Source organism: Oncorhynchus keta, chromosome 30, assembly GCF_023373465.1.
Source record: "Oncorhynchus keta strain PuntledgeMale-10-30-2019 chromosome 30, Oket_V2, whole genome shotgun sequence".
Taxonomy (NCBI): Eukaryota; Metazoa; Chordata; class Actinopteri; order Salmoniformes; family Salmonidae; genus Oncorhynchus; species Oncorhynchus keta.
The window spans coordinates 10,939,459-10,965,826 of NC_068450.1; the positions used below are offsets into that span (position 1 = coordinate 10,939,459).

The following is a 26,368-nucleotide window of genomic DNA, read 5'->3' on the forward strand; positions in this document are numbered from 1 at the left end:
GAGTTAGTAACAGAAATGGAACCGGGCCCCAGGAGTTAGTAACAGAAATGGAACCAGGCTCCAGTAGGTTTGTTAGTACTTCCTCTGACCTTTGGGGATGTCCTCCAGGGAAAAGAGCCCCACTCTGGTGTCTCCGTTTACCGTCCACTTCTGGGTCTCACAGTTGGGCTGGCAGCAGTGATTCATGAACCTCGCCTGGTTCCCCTTGGGTCCAGCATCTATAATCCGGTCCTTGTCCAGAGTGAGCATGTAGAAGTTACAGATGTCGTTCTCTTGAGCATGTTTGATCCTGGCTCTGCACTCCTCCTCGTCTATCACCTCCCCCACGTACTCATTCACAAATGCACCCTGAGAGAGAGGAGAGCACAGACTCTGGTTATAATCCAGCTGATACACAACACCTTTTACATCACAGACACAGCAGTATGGAGGTTAAATATACTACTGTATGTCCACATCTTAAAACAAGATCATCAAGGATTATCAGGGATAAAGGGCCTTGGAATTGAATTGAAAATACTTTATTTATCCCAATTATGTAGGCAGCCATGCACAACTGTAGTGGGACAAGGTTCTCTTGACAAAACAGAAACACAAGGGGAACTGTTTTGTGTTGTAGTTTGATGCTCGTCTGTACCTTCTTGATGTCGGAGACGCCCCGTAGCCCCCAGCCTCGTGACAAGGTTCTGAAGATCTCCACCTGGGTGTACTGTCTCTTGGTGTAACTCTGGTTCAGACACTTCTCCCCTGCCAAACACACCTGAGGGTGGCACTCATACATCAACATGCGGTTGATACACTCAGAGTCCATGCCACACGGGTTCTCATCAGACGCCTTGCAGTTACAGCGAGGCACCTCCGATAGGTCCGCCGTGATGATCTGGACCTTGCCAATTGGTCGGTTCACCTGAGAAGAATAAGCACTTGAAATAAACGGATGCAATTCAAACTTCTGCGTGAATTATGCATGGAGAAGGTTTAAAGGGGCGGTACCTTGATGTGTCTGTAGGGAGAAGGTTTAAAGGGGCAGTACCTTGATGTGTCTGTAGGGAGAAGGTTTAAAGGGGCGGTACCTTGATGTGTCTGTAGGGAGAAGGTTTAAAGGGGCAGTACCTTGATGTGTCTGTAGGGAGAAGGTTTAAAGGGGCGGTACCTTGATGTGTCTGTAGGGAGAAGGTTTAAAGGGGCAGTACCTTGATGTGTCTGTAGGGAGAAGGTTTAAAGGGGCGGTACCTTGATGTGTCTGTAGGGAGAAGGTTTAAAGGGGCAGTACCTTGATGTGTCTGTAGGGAGAAGGTTTAAAGGGGCGGTACCTTGATGTGTCTGTAGGGAGAAGGTTTAAAGGGGCGGTACCTTGATGTGTCTGTAGGGAGAAGGTTTAAAGGGGCGGTACCTTGATGTGTCTGTAGGGAGGAGGTTTAAAGGGGCAGTACCTTGATGTGTCTGTAGGGAGAAGGTTTAAAGGGGCGGTACCTTGATGTGTCTGTAGGGAGGAGGTTTAAAGGGGCGGTACCTTGATGTGTCTGTAGGGAGGAGGTTTAAAGGGGCAGTACCTTGATGTGTCTGTAGGGAGAAGGTTTAAAGGGGCGGTACCTTGATGTGTCTGTAGGGAGGAGGTTTAAAGGGGCAGTACCTTGATGTGTCTGTAGGGAGGAGGTTTAAAGGGGCAGTACCTTGATGTGTCTGTAGGGAGAAGGTTTAAAGGGGCGGTACCTTGATGTGTGTGGAGGGAGGAGGTTTAAAGGGGCAGTACCTTGATGTGTCTGTAGGGAGAAGGTTTAAAGGGGCGGTACCTTGATGTGTCTGTAGCGAGGAGGTTTAAAGGGGCAGTACCTTGATGTGTCTGTAGGGAGAAGGTTTAAAGGGGCGGTACCTTGATGTGTCTGTAGGGAGAAGGTTTAAAGGGGCGGTACCTTGATGTGTCTGTAGGGAGAAGGTTTAAAGGGGCAGTACCTTGATGTGTCTGTAGGGAGGAGGTTTAAAGGGGCAGTACCTTGATGTGTCTGTAGGGAGGAGGTTTAAAGGGGCGGTACCTTGATGTGTCTGTAGGGAGAAGGTTTAAAGGGGCAGTACCTTGATGTGTCTGTAGGGAGGAGGTTTAAAGGGGCGGTACCTTGATGTGTCTGTAGGGAGAAGGTTTAAAGGGGCAGTACCTTGATGTGTCTGTAGGGAGAAGGTTTAAAGGGGCGGTACCTTGATGTGTCTGTAGGGAGAAGGTTTAAAGGGGCAGTACCTTGATGTGTCTGTAGGGAGAAGGTTTAAAGGGGCAGTACCTTGATGTGTCTGTAGGGAGAAGTTTTAAAGGGGCAGTACCTTGATGTGTCTGTAGGGAGAAGGTTTAAAGGGGCGGTACCTTGATGTGTGTGTAGGGAGGAGGTTTAAAGGGGCAGTACCTTGATGTGTCTGTAGGGAGAAGGTTTAAAGGGGCGGTACCTTGATGTGTCTGTAGGGAGGAGGTTTAAAGGGGCAGTACCTTGATGTGTCTGTAGGGAGGAGGTTTAAAGGGGCGGTACCTTGATGTGTCTGTAGGGAGAAGGTTTAAAGGGGCAGTACCTTGATGTGTCTGTAGGGAGGAGGTTTAAAGGGGCAGTACCTTGATGTGTCTGTAGGGAGGAGGTTTAAAGGGGCGGTACCTTGATGTGTCTGTAGGGAGGAGGTTTAAAGGGGCGGTACCTTGATGTGTCTGTAGGGAGAAGGTTTAAAGGGGCGGTACCTTGATGTGTCTGTAGGGAGAAGGTTTAAAGGGGCAGTACCTTGATGTGTCTGTAGGGAGAAGGTTTAAAGGGGCAGTACCTTGATGTGTCTGTAGGGAGAAGGTTTAAAGGGGCAGTACCTTGATGTGTCTGTAGGGAGAAGGTTTAAAGGGGCGGTACCTTGATGTGTCTGTAGGGAGAAGGTTTAAAGGGGCAGTACCTTGATGTGTCTGTAGGGAGAAGGTTTAAAGGGGCGGTACCTTGATGTGTCTGTAGGGAGAAGGTTTAAAGGGGCAGTACCTTGATGTGTCTGTAGGGAGAAGGTTTAAAGGGGCAGTACCTTGATGTGTCTGTAGGGAGAAGGTTTAAAGGGGCAGTACCTTGATGTGTCTGTAGGGAGGAGGTTTCTTGTCGTTCCTCCTGTCCTCCTGAAGCTGTCTCATCTCCTTCTCAGCCTGAAGCGCTATAAACCGCTCAGCTGTTTCATTCAGAGCTGAAAGGAAACGGAAGTTAGATTTATCAGCTATGTGGTACCTGGAAACATCTCTATTGTTTAAGACTTAGGAAATGCTCTTTGGCATTTCTTCCTAAAATGAAGTCTATTGTTTGTTATATATTCTATTATAACCAGGTAAAGGAGGTTTCTTTCTAACCTTTCTTGTAGATGGCGTCACAACCCTTCCCCATCTTGTCCTTGTTGTTGGCATCTCCCTCCATGTAAGGGAAGACTCGGGCCTGGTAGGTCCAAGCGTAGTCCTTAGAACCAAAGAACTGAACGGGGAACTCCCCCACCTCATGTTTCATACGGAGAATCTTCTCTGGGATGTTCTTAGGAAGACACACCTCCGCAGGCCACCACCTGAACAAAGGATTGGAGATTTTACATATTGTGTATACAAAACATTAGGAACACCTGCTCCTTCCATGACAGACTGACCAGGTGAATCCAGGTGAAAGCTATGATCCTTTATTGATGTCCCCTGTTAAGTCCACTTCAATCAGTGTAGATGAAGGGGAGGACACAGGCTAAAGAAGGATTGTTAAGCCTTGAGACAATTGAGACATGGATTGTGTCTGTGTGTCATTCAGAGGGGAATGGGCAAGACAAAAGTTTGAAGTGCCTTTGAACAGGGTATGGTAGTAGGTGCCTTTGAACAGAGTATGGTAGTAGGTGCCTTTGAACAGGGTATGGTAGTAGGTGCCTTTGAACAGGGTATGGTAGTAGGTGCCTTTGAACAGGGTATGGTAGTAGGTGCCTTTGAACAGAGTATGGTAGTAGGTGCCTTTGAACAGGGTATGGTAGTAGGTGCCTTTGAACAGGGTATGGTAGTAGGTGCCAGGCGCACTGGTTTGTGTCAAGAACTGCAACACTGCTGGGTTTCACCCTCAACAGTTTCCTGTGTGTATCAACAATGGTCCCCCACCCAAAGGACATCCAGCCAACTTGACACAACTGTGGAAAGCATTGGAGTCAACGCTTTCAACACCTTGTAAAGTCCATCCCCCTGACGAATTGAGGCTGTTCTGAGGGGGAAAGAGGGGGGGGTGTTACAAAAGCTGTGGCGGTAATGACATCATGTCTGCCGGTTAATGTCACGCAAAAGACGTCCGGTCTCACTGTAATTTACCGTTAATTAACAAACATTTAGCATCTCCAGGCCTCCTTGCATCCAAGCCTCTGATGCACACATTTAGCATCTCCAGGCCTCCTTGCATCCAAGCCTCTGATGCACACATTTAGCATCTCCAGGCCTCCTTGCATCCAAGCCTCTGATGCACACATTTAGCATCTCCAGGCCTCCTTGCATCCAAGCCTCTGATGCACACATTTAGCATCTCCAGGCCTCCTTGCATCCAAGCCTCTGATGCACACATTTAGCATCTCCAGGCCTCCTTGCATCCAAGCCTCTGATGCACACATTTGGAACATCTACATTTAAATAAAAAGGTTAAATAATGTTTTTTTGTTGGTGTTTTTTTTAAAGTCTAATACATCTATTTAATATACACCATCACAATACATTCATTATTTATTTTAGGCAGGTCTAAAGAAACATGAAATTAAGAAATGTTATTTCAGAAGAACAGAATATGAGTTAGCCTATTGAATGTAATTCAGCTATGCGCCATGCTGTAGGCTAGTTCATTTAGCAGACAAGATATGCTTATAAGTCCCGTTCCATTATTTTATATTGAATGGTTTTATAGTACGAAGCATATTTTTTCCATTCCGGAGCGAGTGCATGTATGAAGTAGCTCTGTTGAGTGTAAAAGGGATCATTTGAAAACAGGTCCTATACACTAGAGTTATTTGGCAACTTTAGCTGTGCGTGATACAAACCTTAGAATGTCTTACATGCTGACCATACCGGACGCGTCACATGGGCGAACGTTGCAAAATAAATGTACACATACATGTTATTTAAAATCATTACACCCACCCTGTTCCCTCGCGCCAATGAGCGTCTGCGTTGCCAACGAGCGTCTGCGTTGCCAAGGAGCGTCTGCGTTGCCAAGGCGCTAAAATAGAAGTCAGTTCTATTTGTGACGCTAAATGTGGTGCAAGTCCTGCCTCTCCCATCTCCTCATTGGTTTATAGAGGCAGATACCCACGTGCCATCTCCTCATTGGTTATACCCACGTGGATGATTGAAAGATGAACTGAGGTCGGTCTGTTGTTGTGGTAATCCTATGAATGTTAGATGCCAATCACCAAGAAGAAAAAGCCTGGAGAAATGACTAGAAACGATTCGGATGACTAGAAACAATGAGAAAACGACCATTTTGTGTGTGGATTAATGTTCGGAGTAGAGAACCTTGTGCATTTCAGGTAAAATAACAACTGAACGTTTATATCCCAGGACAAATTAGCTAGCAACAGCAAGCTAGCTAGCTCAATTTCCATAAATGGTTAATGCTTTACGACCTGCCCCCAAACAAATATTTTTTATTTATTTAACTAGGCAAGTCAGTTAACTAGTTGGATATAGGGGGCGCTCTTAATTTTTGGATGAAAAACGTTCCCGTTTTAAACAAGATATTTTGTCACGAAAAGATGCTCGACTATGCAGATAATTGACAGCTTTGGAAAGAAAACACTGACGTTTCCAAAACTGCAAAGATATTGTCTGTGAGTGCCACAGAACTGATGTTACAAGCGAAACCCAAATAAAAATCCAATCAGGAAGTGCCGCATTTTTTGAAACCGCCTCATGCCAATGACTCCTTATATGGCTGTGAAGTAGCTAGGAGTCAGCTTACGTTTTCCACAAAGTGTCTACAGCATTGTGACGTCTTTGTAGGCATTTCAATTGAAGAATGGCTGTAAGAGACCATATAGGGCGAGTGGTCGCATGGTGTCTCCCGGAGAAAACCTTGCGTAAAATACTGAGGTAGCCATTTTTCCAATCGTTTCTTATGAGAAACCAACTGCCTCGACGGATATATTATCGAATACATATGTTAAAAACACCTGGAGGATGGATCCTAAACCAGGTTTGCCGTGTTTCTGTCGATATTATGGAGTTCATTTTGAAAAAAGTTTGGCGTTGTAATGGTAGCATTTTCCGGTCGATTTCTCAGCCAAGCATGATGAACAAACGGGAGCTATTTCGCCTACAAAAATAATATTTTTGGAAAAAAGGAACACTTGCTATCTAACTGGGAGTCTCCTGAGTGAAAGCATCCGAAGTTCTTCAAAGGTAAATTATTTCATTTGGTTGCTTTTCTTATTTTCGTGAAAATGTTGCCTGCTGCCAGCAGAGCTAGCATAGCATTATGCCATGATAAACTTACACAAATGCTTGTCTAGCGTTGGCTGTAACGCATATTTTGAAAATCTGAGATGACAGTGTTGTTAACAAAAGGCTAAGCTTGTGTTTGAATATATTTATTTCATTTCATTTGCGATTTTCATGAATAGGAAAAGTTGCGTTATGGTAATGCACTTGAGGCTATGATTACGCTCCCGGATACGGGATTGCTCGTCGCTAGAGGTTAAGAACAAATATGTATTTACAATGACGGCCTTGTTCAGGGGGAGAAGGGGAAGAATGGCGGACGTTGGGCATGGACCTAGAAATCAAAACATACACTACATGCCAAAAGGATGTGGACACCTGCTTGTCAAACATCTCATTCTAAAATCATGGGCATTAATATGGATAGGCCATCATTGAAAATAAGAATTTGTTCTTAACTGACTTGCCTAGTTAAATAAAAGGTTAAAAAAAACAGCCTCTACTCTTCTGGAAAGGCTTTCCACTAGATGTTGGAACATTGCTGCGGGGACTTGCTTCCATTCAGTCACAAGAGCATTAGTGAGTGTCATGCTGAAACAGGGCCTTGCCCAAACGGTTACCACAAAGTTGGAAGCACAGAATCGTCTAGAATATCATTGTATCCTGCAGTGTTAAGATTTCCCTTCACTGGAACTAAGGGGCCTAGCCCGAAGCATGAAAAAGAGCCAGAGACCATTATTCTTCCTCCACCAATCTTTACAGTTGGCACTATGCATTCGGGCAGGTAGCGTTCTCCTGGTATAGCCAAACCCGTATTTGTCTGTTGGACCACCCGGCACAGCCAGAAGAGGACTGGCCACCCCACATATGCTCTCTCTAATTCTCTCTTTCCCTCTCTCTGAGGACCGGAGCCCTAGGACCGTGCCCCAGGACTACCTGACATGATGACTCCTTGCTGTCCCCAGTCCACCTGACTGTGCTGCTGCTCCAGTTTCAACTGTTCTGCCTTATTATTATTCGACCATGCTGGTCATTTATGAACATTTGAACATCTTGGCCATGTTCTGTTATAATCTCCACCCGGCACAGCCAGAAGAGGACTGGCCACCCCACATAGCCTGGTTCCTCTCTAGGTTTCTTCCTAGGTTTTGGCCTTTCTAGGGAGTTTTTCCTAGCCACCGTGCTTTTACACCTGCATTGCTTGCTGTTTGGGGTTTTAGGCTGAGTTTCTGTAGAGCACTTTGAGATATCAGCTGATGTACGAAGGGCCATATAAATCAATTTGATTTGACTGCCAGATTACGTGTTTCCACTGCTCCAGAGTCCAATGGCGGCAAGCTTTACACCACTCCAGCTGATGCTTGGCATTGAGCATGGTGATCTTAGGCTTGTGTGTGGCTGCTCGGCCATGGAAACCCATTTCATGAAGATCCCGACGAACAGTTCTTGTGCTGATGTTGCTTCTAGAGGCAGGTTGAATCTCAGTAGTGAGTGTTGCAACCGAGGACAGACTATTTTTACGTGCTACGCTCTTCAGCACTCGGCAATCCCGTTCTGTGAGCTTGTTTGGCCTACCACTTCGTGGTTGAGCCGTTGTTGCTCCTAGACGTTTCCACTTCACAATTACAGCACTTACATTTGACCTGGGCAGCTCTAGCAGGGCAGAAATCTGACTTGTTGTAAAGGTGGCATCTTATGACGGTGCCATGTTGAAAGTCACTGAGCTCTTCAGTACAGGCTATTCTACTGCCAATGTTTGTCTATGGAGATTGCATGGCTGCATTCTCAACTTTATACACCTGTCAGCAACGGGTGTGGCTGAAAAGCCAAATCCACTGATTTGAATGGGTGTCCACATATTTTTGTATCTATAGTGTATATGGGCTGCATGATATGACTAAAGGCTATTGATGATTTGAGAAAGTAGAAAAAAAGCTTGCTCTCTGTTCCTTGCCTCAGGCTGCACATGCTGTTCTCTCAACAAGTGATCATATATTCACGAATATGTCAAATTAGTTTTGATTTCTCATTCTCAGTTCTCATTATCAAAATGGGCCAGGAACAAGGGAGAGGATAAAAGACATGTCATCCACATGCACTCCAATAGTGAATGGAGGCTGCTTTCCCTCTGGTTTGTTTTTCAGGCGACTCTGGTTATTTCACTCCAAGCATCAACCACTGTTTGAGGAGCATGCAGCCTCTCGCTGCACGACAGGTGATACTCTGCCCAAATTCTGTATGTCATGGGCTCTCCAACCCTGTTCCTGCATTTACCCAGTGCTTTATTTGGGAAACCTAGTGAAAACTGTTCGGGAACATCGACAGTGACATGTATTCACAACAAAACATTTCCTTTAGCTGTTGACCGCCCCTCTCTCTGCGTGCCGGAGAAAGGAATGAAGGAGAGAGATATTCTGAAAGGTCATGTTTCACCCAATTAATTATGAACATTAAAAAAATAATAATAATTAAAAGCCCTATGATTATAGGCTATTCAAAAATCGCAGATTCACTATAACTCCAGGGTTAGCAGCCCTACACTATCAATTTGGGCGGCAGGGTAGCCTAGTGGTTAGAGCGTTGGACTAGTAACCGAAAGGTTTTAAGTTCAAATCCCCGAGCTGACAAGGTACAAATCTGTTGTTCTGCCCCTGAACAGGCAGTTAACCCACTGTTCCTAGGCCATCATTGAAAATAAGAATTTGTTCTTAACTGACTTACCTTGTTAAATAAAAGGTCAAATAAAAAATCTATGAACCAACAGAATGTTCTAGAACTCTACCTTCTCTCCCTGACGAGAACTTTTAGAGAGTAGCAGAAGGTAACCAGTCCACCCAGTATGCATTATAATACAGTCCTCACTCAAAGGTCATTACTACAATTTGTTTAATTGTTTAAAGACAATAGAGCCCGGAGTACCAGGTCATTAGGACCTGATGGAGAGACAACAGAGCCCTGAGTAGCAGGCCATTAGGACCTGATGGAGAGACAATAGAGCCCTGAGTAGCAGGCCATTAGGACCTGATGGAGAGACAACAGAGCCCTGAGTACCAGGTCATTAGGACCTGATGAAGTGTGTACAGCCTGCATGCAACCCTTTTCAAATCATCCTCAGAGAGTCGCATCATGCAGCGTTAGTCTGTATTAAAAATCAAAACATATAGCCCAACGTTTTGTAGAGCAACAAGTTGCATAAATAACTGTAAATTAAGCATATAGGAGGACCTGTTACTTAACTGCTCAACACAGAATAGCCGCATGTGAACACTCCCTCTACTGGTTTGGAGAAAATATCCTTTCTATTTTATTATGCTTTTTTCAATACTATAAAATAATGTCACGGAATTCTAAGCAAATATTGTCTGCTAAATCAACAAGTGTAGCCCACAGCCATTTGGCATAGCCAGATCAGGGCCTAACATAAGGACAAGTCAGTGTGCTATTCTGTTCTTCTGTAATAGACTACATTTTCTTCATATCATGCTTCTTTTGACCTGTCTAAAATAAATAATGGCTTTATTGTGAAGATGTTGGCTATATTACATGGATTTATTAGACTTTTTACAATGTAGACGTTCCAAAGGTCTGCACCAGTGGCTTGTAGGCTACGTGTGCAAGCCAGGAGATGCTAAATGTGTCTATGTTAACTAGAGGTCGACCGATTAATCGGAATGGTCAATTAATTAGGGCAGATTTCAAGTTTTCATAACAATCGGAAATCCGTATTTTTGGACACCGATTTTGCAGATAAAAAATATATATATATTTTTTTTACACCTTTATTTAATAAGAACACATTCTTATTTTCAATGACTGCATAGGAAGGGTGGGTTAACTGCCTCGTTAAGGGGCAGAACGACAGATTTTGACCTTGTCAGCTCGGGGGATCCAATCTTGCAACCTTACAGTTAACGAGTCCAACACAATAACGACCTGCCTCTCGTTGCACTCCACAAGGAGACTGCCTGTTACGCAAATGCAGTAAGCCAAGGTAAGTTATTAGCTAGCATTAAACTTATCTTATAAAAAACTATCAATCAATCATAATCACTAGTTAACTACACATGGTTGATGATATTACTAGTTTATCTAGCGTGTCCTGCGTTGCATATAATCTGACTGAGCATACAAGTATCTGACTGAGCGGTGGTAAGCAGAAGCAGGCACGTAAACATTCATTCAAACAGCACTTTTGTGCGTTTTGACAGCAGCTCTTCGTTGTGCGTCAAGCATTGCGCTGTTTATGACTTCAAACCTATCAACTCCTGAGATGAGGCTGGTGTAACCGAAGTGACGTTTCAAACGTCACTCGCTCGCTCTGAGCCTGTGGTTGTTTCCCTTGCTCTGCATGAGTAACGCTGCTTTGAGGGTGGCTGTTGTCAATGTGTTCCTGGTTCGAGCCCATGTAGCGACGAGGAGAGGGATGGAAGCTATACTGTTACACTGGCAATACTAAAGTGCCTATAAGAACATCCAATAGTCAAAGGTTAATGAAATACAAATGGTATAGAGAGAAATAGTCCTATAATTCCTATAATAACTACAACCTAAAACTTCTTACCTGGGAATATTGAAGACTCATGTTAAAAGGAACCACCAGCTATCATATGTTCTCCTGTTCTGAGCAAGGAACTGAAACGTTAGCTTTCTTACATGGCACATATTGCACTTTTACTTTCTCCTCTAACACTTTGTTTTTGCATTATTTAAACCAAATTGAACATGTTTCATTATTTATTTGAGGCTAAATTGATTTTATTGATGTATTATATTAAGTTAAAATAAGTGTTCATTCAGTATTGTTGTAATTGTCATTATTACAAAAACTTTTTTTTAAATGTTTAAATTATTATTATTATTTTTTTTAATTGTTTTAAATCGTCCGATTAATCGTTATCTGCTTTTTTGGTCCTCCAATAATCGGTATCGGCGTTGAAAAATCATAATCGGTCGACCTCTAATGTTAACGAACGGTCAATTACCGTGAGACCGGCAGGTATCTGCTTGACAATCACCGGCTGACTAAACTTTGTGACTGCCACAACCCTAACCCTGGCAGTTAGCAAGTTTGGTAGGCTACCAATGACCATCAGCAGCATCAGAGCTTGGAGAAGCCTAATTACCGTGACTAAACGGTCACATGGAATTTGACTGACTTCATGACTCGGTACCGCCGGTGTGGCGGTAATAGGGTCACCAAAACAGCCCAAGCTGTGTTCCGTCAGAACACTCTGGGAGCTCCAATCAGTGTGCTGTGTTCTGTCAGAACACTCTGGGAGCTCCAATCAGTGTGCTGTGTTCTGTCAGAACACTCTGGGAGCTCCAATCAGTGTGCTGTGTTCTGTCAGAACACTCTGGGAGCTCCAATCAGTGTGCTGTGTTCTGTCAGAACACTCTGGGAGCTCCAATCAGTGTGCTGTGTTCTGTCAGAACACTCTGGGAGCTCCAATCAGTGTGCTGTGTTCTGTCAGAACACTCTGGGAACTCCAATCAGTGTGCCGTGTTCTGTCAGAACACTCTGGGAGCTCCAATCAGTGCTCAATATTAGAAAGTGTTCCTAATGTTTGGTGTACTCAGTGTAGTTGAGGATTACACACACAGAGATTCTGATCAATAACATTATGACTGGATTTCGGGCACAGATCAAGATATTTGTTTATATGTTGACACGGGAGAAAAGTGTCATTCAGTTGGTTCTGACCAAAAGCATGGATTTTGTTTCTAGAGAACAGTGTTTCTTACCTGAATCTTCCCACTTTAACCCAGAGGATGTCCTTGAAGTGTGGTTTCTTCCCAGCCTTGCAGTCGTTGCAGAACCAGCTCCCCTCGGGCATCTCGATGTTCAGACACTCTTGATGGAAGGCAGCAGGACAGGCCTCGCAGCACAGCAGACTGCCCCCTGCAGGGAGAAAGGAGGAGGTGCAGCTCAGACAACAAGTCAACCAGATGTTACCCAATGACCTCAGGATGGGGAGGCACAATGCGTCATTTCACTTCAACCTTTTTACTCTGTGAGGAGCATAAGTCATCCACATATGATTTCCACCACACTCCTATTCAAACTATTACTCTACCTCTGATAATACCACCAACCCTTGCATAATGGACTATGTTACACTGAAAACACCCAACCAATCAACCAACCAACAGCAAGCCAACCAGTCACCAACCTTCTGAGCAGACGAAGCACCAGCTGACGTTGATGTGTTCGTGGTTCTTGTAGTTCTTGCGGGGGGTGAAGTGGTTTGGACACAGGAAGCTGTTGTTGGCCAGGACAATGCTGCCTGCCGCCATGCAGTAGTCATTTGCGTGGTACGCAACAGGGCAGCGCACGCAGCGGGTCAGACGACCTAGAAGAGGACCACAGTTCAAAAACCACACAAACACACCAAGCATCTCTACAGCCATGTTAGATCTGTATATAATGGAGACGGAGGGGACGGCTGACGTTTTTACAGGCTCCTAACCAACTGTGCTATTGTGTTAGTTTTTGTTTGCATTGTTTGTAACTGATTTTGTACATAATGTTGCTGCCAATACATTTGATGACAGTTCCCCACGGGAGACTCAACATCACAACACTGTATCCCCTAGCCGTCTCATGATTGAAAAGAGCTCCTGGATATCAGAACAGCGATAACTCTCCTAAGAACTGGACAAAGCGTTTTTCCTTTAAGGATACACTGCTTTGTCAAGACAAGGCACAAATCCCCGTCAAAGAGGGAGGAAAAAGAGGGAGGAGGGCGGAGTGCCTGGTAAGAATTGCAGACGAGGAGGTAAACCACCTCTTCCCTCCCTTCCTTCCTATTGGCCAATCTTTGGAAAACAAACTGGACGATCTACAATTAAGACGATCCTACCAACGGGAACATTAAAAACTAATATTTTATGTTTCAATGTGTCGTGGCTGAACAACGTTTTTTATTTATTATTTAACCTTTAGTTAACTAAAGGTTAACTAATAACGCATTCTTATTTCCAGTGAAGGCCTACCAAAAGGCAAAAGGTCTCCTGTGGGGACGGGGGCCTTAAATTTAAAAATAAAAGTAGAATAATTATAGGACAAAACACACATCATGACAAGAGAGGCAACATTACATAAAGAGAGACCTAAGACAACATGGTAGCAGCACAAAACATGGTACAAACATTATTGGGCACAGACAACAGAACAAAGGACAAGAAGGTAGAGACAACAATACATCACGCAAAGCAGCCACAATTGTCAGTAAGAGTGACCATGATTTAGTCTTTGAATGAGGAGATTGAGATAAAACTGTCCAGTTTGAGTGTTTCTCGCAGCTCGTTCCAGTCTCTAGCTGCAGCAAACTGAAAATAACAGAGACCCAAGGACGTGTGTGCTTTGGGGACCTTTAACAGAATGTGACTGGCAGAGCGGGTGTTGTATGTGGAAGATGAGGGCTACAGTAGCTATCTCAGAGTGAGTCCAAAGAGGGATTTATAAATAAGCATCAACCAGTGGGTCTTGCGACGGGTATATAGAGATGACCAATTTACAGAAGAGTATAGAGTGCAGTGATGTGTCCTATAAGGAGCATTGGTGGAAAATCTGATGGCCGAATGGTAAAGAACATCTAGCCGCTCGAGAGCAACCTTACCTGCCGCTCTACAAATTACATCTCTGTAATCTAGCATGGGTAGGATGGTCATCTGAATCAGGGTTAGTTTGGCAGCTGGGGTGAAAGAGGAGCAGTTATGAAGAGGAAACCAGGTCTACATTTAACTTGGGCCTGCAGCTTTTCTCTGTGCTGAGAGAAGGACAGTGTACCGTCTAGCCATACTCCCAAGAACTTGTATGAAGCTCTAAATCCTCAAAGTAATAACACCTGTGGGGAGAGGGGCATTCTTCTTACCAAACCACATGGCCTTTGTTTTGGATGTGTCCAGAACAAGGTTAAGGGTAGAGAAAGCTTGTTGGACACTAAGAAAGCTTTGTTGTAGAGTATTTAACACATAATTCACACAAGGGCCAGTTGAGTATAAGACCAAGATCTGCATATAAATGGATGAGCAAGCTTCCTACTGACTGAGCTATGTTGTTGATGTAAATTGAGAAGAGCGTGGGGCCTAGGATCGAGCCTTGGGGTACTCCCTTGGTGACAGGCAGTGACTGAGACAGCATATTTTCTGGACTTTATACACTGCACTCTTGAGGTAGTTAGCAAACCAGGCCAAAGACCCCTCAGAGACACCAATACTCCATAGCTGGCCCACAAGAATGGAATGATCTACCGTATCAAAAGCCATGGCCAAGTCAATAAAAATAGCAGGACAACATTACTTAGAATCAAGGGCAATGGTGACATCATTTAGGACCTTTTAGGTTGCAGTGACACATCAATAACCTGAGCGGAAACCAGATTTCGTACCAGAGAGAAAACTACAGACATCAAGAAAGCAAGTCAGTTGATTATTGACACGTTTTCCCAACACTTTTGATAAACAGGGCAAAATAGAAACAGGCCTATAACAGTTAGGATCAGCTTGATCTCCCCCTTTAAAGAAAGGACCCACCGTGGCTGCCTTCCAACCAATGGGAACTTCCCCAGAGAGGAGAGACAGGTTAAAAAGGTCAGAGATAGGCTTGGCGATGATGGGGGCAGCAACCTTAAAGAAGAAAGGGTCTAAACCATCTGACCCTGATGTTTTTTGGGGTCAAGTTTCAGGAGCTCCTTTAGCACCTCAGACTCGGTGACCACCTGCATGGAGATACTTTGTAACTGGGCAGGGGGAAAAGAGGGAGGAGCATTGGGGCTAGTCGCATTAGAAGGGGTGGGAGATGAGGAAATGTTGGATGGGCAATGAGGCATGGCTGAGTCAAATAGGAATCCTGACTTAATGAAGTGGTGATTAAAGAGCTCAGCCATGTGCTTCTTGTCAGTAACAACCACATCAATATTAAGGGACATGGGCAGCTGTGAGGAGGAGGGTTTATTCTCCAGGTCTTTAACCATTTTCCAGAACATCTTGGGGTTAGACCCACAGAGAGAGAACTGCTCCTTAAAGTAACTAACTTTGGCACTTATTTCGCATTTGCCTGAATGAGAGCCAGTCAGCCTGCGTATGTTTGTGCCGAGCCTTTCGCCAAACGCAATTGCAAAATCACAGTCGAACCAGGGGTTGAACCTGTTTTTAATTCTCATACCACTGAAAATATCAAAAAAGAAGGACCAAGCATCTTTGACAGAGGGGATCAAGCTGATTCTATACCATTTTACAGAGGCCAGTACATGAAGGAAGGCTTGCTCATTAAAGTTTTTTTAGCAAGCGTCTGTCACGCCTTGGTCATAGTATTTTGTGTTTTCCTTAATTATTTGTTCAGGCCAGGGTGTGACATGGGTTTATTGTGTTGTCTTATTGGGGTTTTTGTAGGCATTGGGATTGGTGTTGATTAGGGGTGTGTCTAGTTTAGGCTTGGCTGCCTGAGGCGGTTCTCAATCAGAGTCAGGTGATTCTTGTCGTCTCTGATAGGGAACCGTATTTAGGTAGCCTGGGTTTCACTGTGTATTTCGTGGGTGATTGTTCCTGTCTCTGTGTAGTGTTCACCAGATAGACTGTATTAGGTTTCACGTTCCGTTTGTTGTTTTTGTATTTATTAGTTATTTCATGTATCGTTCCGTTTTTGTTCATTAAAGACATGTGTAACCACCACGCTGCATTTCGGTCCAACTCTCTTTCGACAAACGAAGAACGACGTTACAGAATCACCCACCACACACGGACCGAGCAGCGTGTTAACAGGCAGCGACAGCATAAGCAGCGAAGGGAGGACGTTATGGACAGCAGAAGCATGGAGTATACTACGTGGGAAGAAATAGACAGGTGGGCGGTCGACCCAGAGAGAGTGCCGGAGCCAGCCTGGGATTCGCTGGAGCAGTGCGAAGAGGGCTATAGGAGAATGGAGTTGAAGAGAAAGACACGGCGGCGCAGAGCGAAACCCGAAAGTCACCCCCAAATATTTATTGGGTGAGGGCTCAGAGGGAGAGTGGCTGAGTCAGGAGTCAGACCTGAGCCAACTCTCCCTGTTAATCGTGAGGAGCAGCTGCAGTGGGAGAGGCTGCACCACTTGGAGAATTGGACATGGGAGGAAGAACTGGATGGAAAAGGACCCTGGGCTCAGCCTGGTGAATATCGCCGCCCCAAGGAGGAACTAGAGGCGGCAAAAGCGGAGAGGCGCTGGTATGAGGAGGCAGCACGGCGACGCGGATGGAAGCCCGAAAAGCAGCCCAAAAAATTATTGGGGGGGGGGCTTACAGGGAGTATGGCTATGCCAGGTAGGAGACCTGCGCAAACTCCCTGTGCTTACCGGTGGGCTAGAGAGACCGGGCAGACACCGTGTTATGCTATGGAGCGCAAGGTGTTTCCAGTGCGGGTGCATAGCCCGGTGCGGTACATACCAGCCCTTCGTATTGGCCGGGCTAGAGTGGGCATCGAGCCAGGTAAGCTTGGGCAGGCTCGGTGCTCAAGAGCTCCAGTGCGCCTGCACAGTCCGGTCTATCCAGAGCCACCTCCACACACCAGTCCTCCGGTAGCAGCTCCCCGCACCAGGCTTCCTGTGCGTGTCCTCGGCCCAGTACCACCAGTGCCAGCACCACGCATCAGGCCTACAGTGCGCCTCGCCTCTCCTGCGCTGTCGGTACAGCCGACGGTACTCCCGCCTTTCCAGCGCTGTCAGAGCCTTTCTCCTCTCCTGCGCTACCAGAGTCTCCTGTCTGTTCAGCGCTATCAGAGCCTTCCTCCTCTACAGCGCTGCTGGAGTCTCCTGTCTGTTCAGCACTATCAGAGCCTTCCTTCCCTCCTGCGCTGTCGGAGTCTCCCGCCTGTTCAGCGCTTCTCGAGCCTTCCTCCTCTACAGCGCTGCAGGAGCCTCCTGCCTGTTCGGAGCAGCCTGAGCTGTCAGTCTGCATGAAGCAGCCAGAGCTGTCAGTCTGCATGAAGCAGCCAGAGCTTTCAGTCTGCAAAGAGCTGCCAGAGCTGTCAGTCTGCAAAGAGCTGCCAGTCTGCAAGGAGCTGTCAGTCTGCAAGGAGCTGACAGTCTGCAGGGTGCTGTCAGCCTGCATGGAGCAGTCAGTCTGCAGGGTGCTGTCAGCCTGCATGGAGCAGTCAGAGCTGTCAGTCTGCATGAAGCAGCCAGAGCTGTCAGTCTGCATGAAGCAGCCAGAGCTGTCAGTCTGCAAGGAGCTGCCAGTCTGCAAGGAGCTGCCAGTATGCAAGGAGCTGTCAGTATGCAAGGAGCTGTCAGTATGCAAGGAGCTGTCAGTATGCAAGGAGCTGTCAGTATGCAAGGAGCTGTCAGTCTGCAGGGAGCTGTCAGCCTGCATGGAGCAGCCAGAGCTGTCAGTCTGCAAGGAGCTGTCAGTCTGCATGAAGCAGCTAGATCCGCCAGTCAACCAGATTCTTCCAGATCTGCCAGTCAACCAGATTCTTCCAGATCTGCCAGTCAACCAGATTCTTCCAGATCTGCCAGTCAACCAGATTCTTCCAGATCTGCCAGTCAACCAGATTCTTCCAGATCTGCCAGTCAACCAGATTCTTCCAGATCTGCCAGTCAACCAGATTCTTCCAGATCTGCCAGTCAACCAGATTCTTCCAGATCTGCCAGTCAACCAGATTCTTCCAGATCTGCCAGTCAACCAGATTCTTCCAGATCTGCCAGTCAACCAGATTCTTCCAGATCTGCCAGTCAACCAGATTCTTCCAGATCTGCCAGTCAACCAGATTCTTCCAGATCTGCCAGTCAACCAGATTCTTCCAGATCTGCCAGTCAACCAGATTCTTCCAGATCTGCCAGTCAACCAGTCTCTTCCAGATCTGCCAGTCAACCAGTCTCTTCCAGATCTGCCAGTCAACCAGAATCTTCCAGATCTGCCAGTCAACCAGTCTCTTCCAGATCTGCCAGTCAACCAGTCTCTTCCAGATGTGCCAGTCAACCAGTCTCTTCCAGATGTGCCAGTCAACCAGTCTCTTCCAGATGTGCCAGTCAACCAGTCTCTTCCAGATGTGCCAGTCAACCAGTCTCTTCCAGATGTGCCAGTCAACCAGTCTCTTCCAGATGTGCCAGTCAACCAGTCTCTTCCAGATGTGCCAGTCAACCAGTCTCTTCCAGATGTGCCAGTCAACCAGTCTCTTCCAGATGTGCCAGTCAACCAGTCTCTTCCAGATGTGCCAGTCAACCAGTCTCTTCCAGTCAACCAGTCTCTTCCAGATCTGCCAGTCAACCAGTCTCTTCCAGATCTGCCAGTCAACCAGAATCTTCCAGATCTGCCAGTCAACCAGAATCTTCCAGATCTGCCAGTCAACCAGTCTCTTCCAGATCTGCCAGTCAACCAGTCTCTTCCAGATCTGCCAGTCAACCAGTCTCTTCCAGATCTGCCAGTCAACCAGTCTCTTCCAGATCTGCCAGTCAACCAGTCTCTTCCAGATCTGCCAGTCAACCAGTCTCTTCCAGATCTGCCAGTCAACCAGTCTCTTCCAGATCTGCCAGTCAACCAGTCTCTTCCAGATCTGCCAGTCAACCAGTCTCTTCCAGATCTGCCAGTCAACCAGTCTCTTCCAGATCTGCCAGTCAACCAGTCTCTTCCAGTCAACCAGTCTCTTCCAGTCAACCAGTCTCTTCCAGTCAACCAGTCTCTTCCAGATCTGCCAGTCAACCAGTCTCTTCCAGTCAACCAGTCTCTTCCAGATCTGCCAGTCAACCAGTCTCTTCCAGATCTGCCAGTCAACCAGAATCTTCCAGATCTGCCAGTCAACCAGAATCTTCCAGATCTGCCAGTCAACCAGTCTCTTCCAGATCTGCCAGTCAACCAGTCTCTTCCAGATCTGCCAGTCAACCAGTCTCTTCCAGATCTGCCAGTCAACCAGTCTCTTCCAGATCTGCCAGTCAACCAGTCTCTTCCAGATCTGCCAGTCAACCAGTCTCTTCCAGATCTGCCAGTCAACCAGTCTCTTCCAGATCTGCCAGTCAACCAGTCTCTTCCAGATCTGCCAGTCAACCAGTCTCTTCCAGATCTGCCAGTCAACCAGTCTCTTCCAGATCTGCCAGTCAACCAGTCTCTTCCAGATCTGCCAGTCAACCAGTCTCTTCCAGATCTGCCAGTCAACCAGTCTCTTCCAGATCTGCTAGTCAACCAGAATCTTCCAGATCTGCTAGTCAACCAGTATCTTCCAGATCCGCCAGCCAGCCAGGATCTACCGGAGCCTACTACCTGCCTGAGCTGCCCCTCAGTCCCGGGCTGCCCCTCAGTCCCGGGCTGCCCCTATGTTCAGTGGGGTTCTGGGTGAGGACTATTAGGCCATGGTCGGCGGCGAGGGTGGATTATCCCAGGACGCGAAGGGGAGGAACTATGACTTTAATGGAGTGGGGTCCACGTCCCGAGCCGGAACCACCACCATGGACAGACACCCACCCGGACCCTCCCTATGGTTGTGTGGTGCGTCCGGGAGTCCGCACCTTAGGGGGGTTCTGTCACGCCTTGGTCATAGTATTTTGTGTTTTCCTTAATTATTTGTTCAGGCCAGGGTGTGACATGGGTTTATTGTGTTGTCTTATTGGGTTTTTTGTAGGCATTGGGATTGGTGTTGATTAGGGGTGTGTCTAGTTTAGGCTTGGCTGCCTGAGGCGATTCTCAATCAGAGTCAGGTGATTCTTGTTGTCTCTGATAGGGAACCTTATTTAGGTAGCCTGGGTTTCACTGTGTATTTCGTGGGTGATTGTTCCTGTCTCTGTGTAGTGTTCACCAGATTTTCACGTTCCGTTTGTTGTTTTTGTATTTATTAGTTATTTCATGTATCGTTTCGTTTTTGTTCATTAAAGACATGAGTAACCACCACGCTGCATTTCGGTCCGACTCTCTTTCGACAAACGAAGAACGCCGTTACAGAGTCTACAACAAATCAGGACAGGTCATTTCACTGAGCAGTCATTCCGAACACAAGCTGTCAAACAGTGATCACTAAGGTCATTACAGAAAACACCAGACTGATACCTATCAGGATTATCTGCGAGGACAACATCAAGGAGTGTAGGCTTTTCTGGGTGTTTGGAGTCATACCTTGGGGATTGGTAATAATCTGAGAAAGATTTAGGGAGTCCCATTACTTTAGGACTTGGTCAGGTGGTTTAAGCACGACATCTGAATATCTGTACCAGACAGGGAGAGAGAGGAAGGGTAGGGGGGGGGGTGGTACCTGTACCAGACAGGCCAGGGAGAGAGGGGTGAGTGTGGTGGGGGTACCTGTACCAGACAGGGAGAGAGAGGAAGGCTAGGGGGGGTGGGAGGACAGGGGGAGACAGGCCAGGGCAGACGGTGAACATATCGCCAGGTGGAATCCAAGTAGCAGTGCAGCAGGCAATGGGAGTAGGTGTCACACCCACTTGGGAGAAGCTTTTATTTCTGGAGGCAGATTTCTTGTAGAAAATGACAGTCTCTGAGCAGCAGGAGGGGGCTTCAAGGCCTCTGGGTGTGGGTGGGGTCGCCTGCCATTTGGCAGGAGGGGGCTTCAAGGCCTCTGGATTTGGGTGGGGTCGCCTGCCATTTGGCAGGAGGGGGCTTCAAGGCCTCTGGGTGTGGGTGGGGTCGCCTGCCATTTGGCAGGAGGGGGCTTCAAGGCCTCTGGGTGTGGGTGGGGTCGCCTGCCATTTGGCAGGAGGGGGCTTCAAGGCCTCTGGGTGTGGGTGGGGTCGCCTGCCATTTGGCAGGAGGGGGCTTCAAGGCCTCTGGGTGTGGGTGGGGTCGCCTGCCATTTGGCAGGAGGGGGCTTCAAGGCCTCTGGGTGTGGGTGGGGTCGCCTGCCATTTGGCAGGAGGGGGCTTCAAGGCCTCTGGGTGTGGGTGGGGTCGCCTGCCATTTGTTTATCATGTTTTGTTGTGTCCAGAGGTGAAAGTAAGGCGGTCCGGTCCGGCGTCAGGGCAAAATAAATAGTGGGTATGCCGTACCAGTAAAACATGAACCCATCACAATAATCAAACAAAATGTCAAGAAAACTGTAGGCTATTATTACACCACGTGATCATTACCTCATGTCAGAGGCATACAAAACGAGCAAATGGGCTAGAAAACGGGGGGTGGCCTACGCTCCTAAACGCGATGTGGTTCGACGAGAACACTCACATTTTGCCAAGGCAAAGAAATGTGCGGCCCGACACAGAGACACGAGGACAGCAGTACACACATAAATTCCGGCCTAATGACAATCGGCAAATATTTTGTGTTACAGATGTCTATTTCCACTCACGACAGTTTGGAGGCTGGAAACACTGAATGTTGCGAGCGGATGAACGTGTGGGTGTAGCCTAGTAAAGGAGACCTTTTGAAGTGATTGTTGGACAATCAGATGAAAACATGGTTGTGTTTATGCCACAATAAAAGCGTAATACATTTTAAAAGGGAAATGACATATCTTTACGACTACGCCCACAGAGATCCTATTGAGTTAATAGTGCACAAACGTTGGTGCAAGCATGCCCATATAGGAGGTACCGGGTAGAAATGAATTCTACTTTACCCCTGGTTCTATCAAAGCAGAGTGGAACTGGAACCTACTTTTGGAAATGCAGGGGTTGAGGGGGTTGGTGATGTGGCAGGACAGACAGACGTGGAGGGAGCAGCGAACCCCTTTATTCTGGGGCTGGGTGGGTGTGTGTTTCAGGATACACTCGTTGTGGTAGAACTTCCCACACACAGGCACCATGCACCTCTTCACACCGTCGCCAGACTTCTTACACACAAAGCACGTGTGGACCCCTGCAATGGAAAAGATACACTCGGAGCTTTGTGATACCCACAAATGTATGTAAGCTGCTTTGGTGTATTGATACAGAATACCTCTGTCAGATGCAGAGATATGGTCTATGAGCATGGCCGTATCACTGTACAGGTGTAAGAATTCAGTAACAGTGTTAAGCCATGGTAAATATGTGTATAGGTGAGGCTGCACCAGGTGTACATGGCTCCTGTAAGATTAGAATGGTGCCAGGTAGTGTTGAAGAGCGTTAGGCCAGTAACCGAAAAGTAGCTGGTTCAAATCCCAGAGCCGAATAGGTGAAAAATCTGTCGATGTGCCCTTGAGCGAGGCACTAAACCCTAATTGCTCCTGTAGGTTGTTTTGGATAAGAGCGTCCGCTAAATGAGTCAAATGCAAAATGACAGACAGGTGTACAGGGATAGGTAGAGACTCACCTTTAGTGCATTCACAACAGATGAACTTCCCTCTAGGGGCTTCTAATAGGCCGATACACTGCAGGTGGAACGCCCCACAGCACTGGCCCTCACACAGCAGCAGCTCACCTGTCCTCTCACACACCTGCAAGACACACACACACATATATTTTTAGTCAGTACTCCCAAATCTCATTTATCACCCGGCTATTAGGAACAGTTATTTCTGAACTAGTGAGAAAGCCTGGAAATCAAACTTAAGAGCTATTTTTTTACTGTTCCTGCCTCTACAAAATAGAAAGGTTGTGGCATGTTGTTGGTTGACCTACCTGACAGACATTCTCCTTCATGGACGCAGCTCCTCCTTTCTCTGCTGTGTTCTTCTTAGTGCTGGAGACCAGGGACCCTTCACCGGGTCGGGAGAAACTGTCATTCATACCAGGAGAGAACACCTGGAGGAGAGGTGTTATTACACAAAATATTGGTTTACGGTGTAGGGGTTTTAGCACCCTGTTTTACAGCACTGGTACAATTATACCACAGGTGAATGCTGACATCATAGCATGAAACTAGTCATCTTTTCACACAGGTTGAAAAAGTAGTTTATGCTGACCTCAGATTTGGGTGTCGTCTCTCCGTTGGTGTGGCTCTCTCCTCCCACCCCAGGACTGATCTTCTCGGTCTCTTCCTTGGGGGTGAGGAGCACCGTAGGGCTAGAGGGCCGGGCAGGAGAGGAGCCCTGCAGAGAAACCATGCTCTCTGGAGGTGTCACGCTGGATACAGGCCCTTCTTTCTTCACAGACTTTACCTGTTATAGAAATTACAGTACCAGTCAAAAGTTTGGACACACCTACTGATTCAAGGGGTTTTCTTTATTTTTACTATTTTCTACATTGTAGAATAATAGTGAAGACATCAAAACTATGAAATAACACATATGGAATCATTTAGTAACCAAATAAGGTGTTAAATCTAAATATATTTTATATTTGAGATTCCTCAAAGTAGCAAAAATCTCAAATTTGGACTCATCAGACCAAAATGACAAATTTCCACCGGTCTAATGTCCATTGCTCATGTTTGTTAGCCCAAGCAAGTCTCTTCTTATTCTTGGTGTCCTTTAGTAGTGGTTTCATTGCAGCAGTTTGACCATGAAGGCCTGATTCATGCAGTCTCTGAACAGTTGATGTTGAGATGTGTCTGTTGCTTCAACTCCTTGAAGTATTTATTTGGGCTGAAATTACTGAGGTGCAGTTAACTCTAATGAACTTATCCTCTGCAGCAGAGGTACAGTGGCTTGCGAAAGGTATTGGTATCTTGGTATTTTTCCTATTTTGTTGCCTTACAACCTGGAATTAAAATAGATTTTTGGGGGGGTTTGTATCATTTGATTTACACAACATGTCCACCACTTTGAAGATACAAAAAAATTGTGAAACAAACAAGAAATAAGACAAAAAAAACAGAAAACATGAGCGTGTATAACTATTCACCCCCCCAAAGTCAATACTTTGTAGAGCCACTTTTTTCAGCAATTACAGCTGCAAGTCTCATGGGGTGTGTCTCTATAAGCTTGGCACATCTAGCCACAGGGATTTTTGCCCATTAATCAAGGCAAAACTGCTCCAGCGCCTTCAAGTTGGATGGGTTCCTCTGGTGTCTTGCAATCTTTAAGTCATTCCACAGACTCTCAATTGGATTGAGGTCTGGGCTTTGACTAGGCCATTCCAAGACATTTAAATGTTTCCCCTTAAACCACTAGTGTTGCTTTAGCAGTATGCTTAGGGTCATTGTCCTGCTGGAAAGTGAACCTCCGTCCCCGTCTCACATCTCTGGAAGACTGAAACAGGTTTCCCTCAAGAATTTCCCTGTATTTACAGCCCTCCATCATTCCTTCAATTCTGAACAGTTTCCCAGTCCCTGCCGATGAAAAACATGGTGTTCTCGGGGTGATGAGAGGTGGGTTTGCACCAGACATAGCGTTTTCCTTGATGGACAAAAAGCTACATTTTAGTCTCATCTGAACAGAGTATCTTACTCCATGTTTGGGAAGTCTCCCACAAGCCTTTTGGCAAACACCAAACACGTTTGCTTATTTTTGTCTTTAAGCAATGGTTTTTTTCTGGCCACTCTTCCGTAAAGCCCAGCTCTGTGGAGTGTATGGCTTAAAGTGGTCCTATGGACAGATACTCCAATCTCCGCTGTGGAGCTTTGCAGCTCCTTCACGGTTATCTTTGGTCTCTCTGTTGCCTCTGATTAATACCCTACTTGCCTGGTCCGTGAGTTTTGGTGGGTGGCCCTCTCTTGGCAGGTTTGTTGTGGTACCATATTCATTCCATTTTTTAATAATAGATTTAATGGTTCTCCGTGGGATGTTCAAAGTTCCATGTTTTTTTTTTTTAGAACCCAACCCTGATCTGTACTTTTCCACAACTTTGTCCCTGACCTGTTTGGAGAGCTCCTTGGTCTTCATAGTGCCCCTTGCTTTGTGGTGTTGCAGACTCTGGAGCCTTTCAGAACAGGTGTATATATACTGAGATCACGTGACAGATCATGTGACACTAAAATTGCACACAGGTGGACTTTATGTGACTTCTGAAGGTAGTTGGTTGCACCAGATGTTATTTAGGTGCTTCATAGCAAAGGGGGTGAATAAACACACCACTTTTACGTTTTTTAATTTTTTTAATTATATTTTTTAAAATAAGGTAATTTTTCCATTCACTTTAACAAATTTGACTATTTTGTGTATGTCCATTACATACAATCCACATTAAAATTAATTTAAATTACAGGTTGTAATGCAACAAAATAGGACAAACACCGAGGGGGATGAATACTTTTGCAAGGCACTGTAACTCTGGGTCTTTCTTTCCTGTGGCGGTCCCCATGAGAGCCAGATTCATCATAGCGCTTGATGGTTTTTGCGATGGCACTTGAAGTGCCAAAGTTCATGAAATTTTCCAGATTGACTGACCTTCATGTCTTAAAGTAATGATGGACTGTGGTTTCTCTTTGCTTATTTGAGCTGTTCTTGACAGAATATGCACTTGGTCTTTTACCAAATAGGACCATCTTCTGTATACCACCTTTACCTTGTAACAACAGATTGGCTCAAACACAATTCGAAGGAAAGAAACTCCAATTACAATTAACAAGACACACCTGTTAATTTAAATGCATTCCAGGTGACTACCTCATGAAGCTGGTTCAGAGAATGCCAAGAGTGTGTAACGCTGTCATCAAAGGGTGGCTACTTTGAAGAACCTCAAATATAAAATATATTTTGATTTGTTTAACACTTTTTTGGTTGCTACATGATTCCATATGTGTTATTTCAAAGTGTTGATGTCTTCACTATTATTCAACAATGTAGAGAATAGTAAAAATAAAGAAAACCCCTGGAATGAGTAGCTGTGTCCTAAAATTTGACTAGTACTGTAATTAGACCCGTTTCAGAGTGGCACTGTAGCAGTATAGATCTGTTAATATGGCTGTTGATTAGTTCGTTCAGCCTTACCTGAGTGTCCCTGACTTCTGTTTTCACATCTGTCTGTACACTCTGGTTCTTAAACTCCTTCTTCTTTGGAGGACTGACTGACACTTCCTCTATGGTATATTCCAGGACCTTGTGAGACGGCTTCCTTGGCCTCTTCCTCTCCAGGGATACTGGGTCTGGGGAATGACCAGACATTTAAATACCCCAAATCTACTGTATCTGAAAATATGAGGAGGATTTGTTTTCATTATCATAACT

At 45.9% G+C, this 26,368-nt stretch overlaps 1 protein-coding gene across 1 annotated transcript in view; it reads right to left on the bottom strand.

Annotated features, from left to right (window-relative positions):
- The window catches only part of nsd1a (nuclear receptor binding SET domain protein 1a), a 44,778-nt gene that overhangs the window by 10,717 nt on the left and 7,693 nt on the right, over positions 1-26,368 (bottom strand). The window contains exons 7-17 of the mRNA XM_052487547.1: positions 26,132-26,286; positions 23,225-23,419; positions 22,941-23,063; positions 22,633-22,756; positions 21,997-22,197; positions 12,604-12,783; positions 12,176-12,332; positions 3,347-3,552; positions 3,074-3,186; positions 638-907; positions 90-348 (exon numbers count right to left, since the gene is read on the bottom strand). Coding sequence (XP_052343507.1) covers positions 90-348; positions 638-907; positions 3,074-3,186; positions 3,347-3,552; positions 12,176-12,332; positions 12,604-12,783; positions 21,997-22,197; positions 22,633-22,756; positions 22,941-23,063; positions 23,225-23,419; positions 26,132-26,286 — 1,983 coding nt within the window. The remainder of the gene's footprint in view (positions 1-89; positions 349-637; positions 908-3,073; positions 3,187-3,346; positions 3,553-12,175; positions 12,333-12,603; positions 12,784-21,996; positions 22,198-22,632; positions 22,757-22,940; positions 23,064-23,224; positions 23,420-26,131; positions 26,287-26,368) is intronic.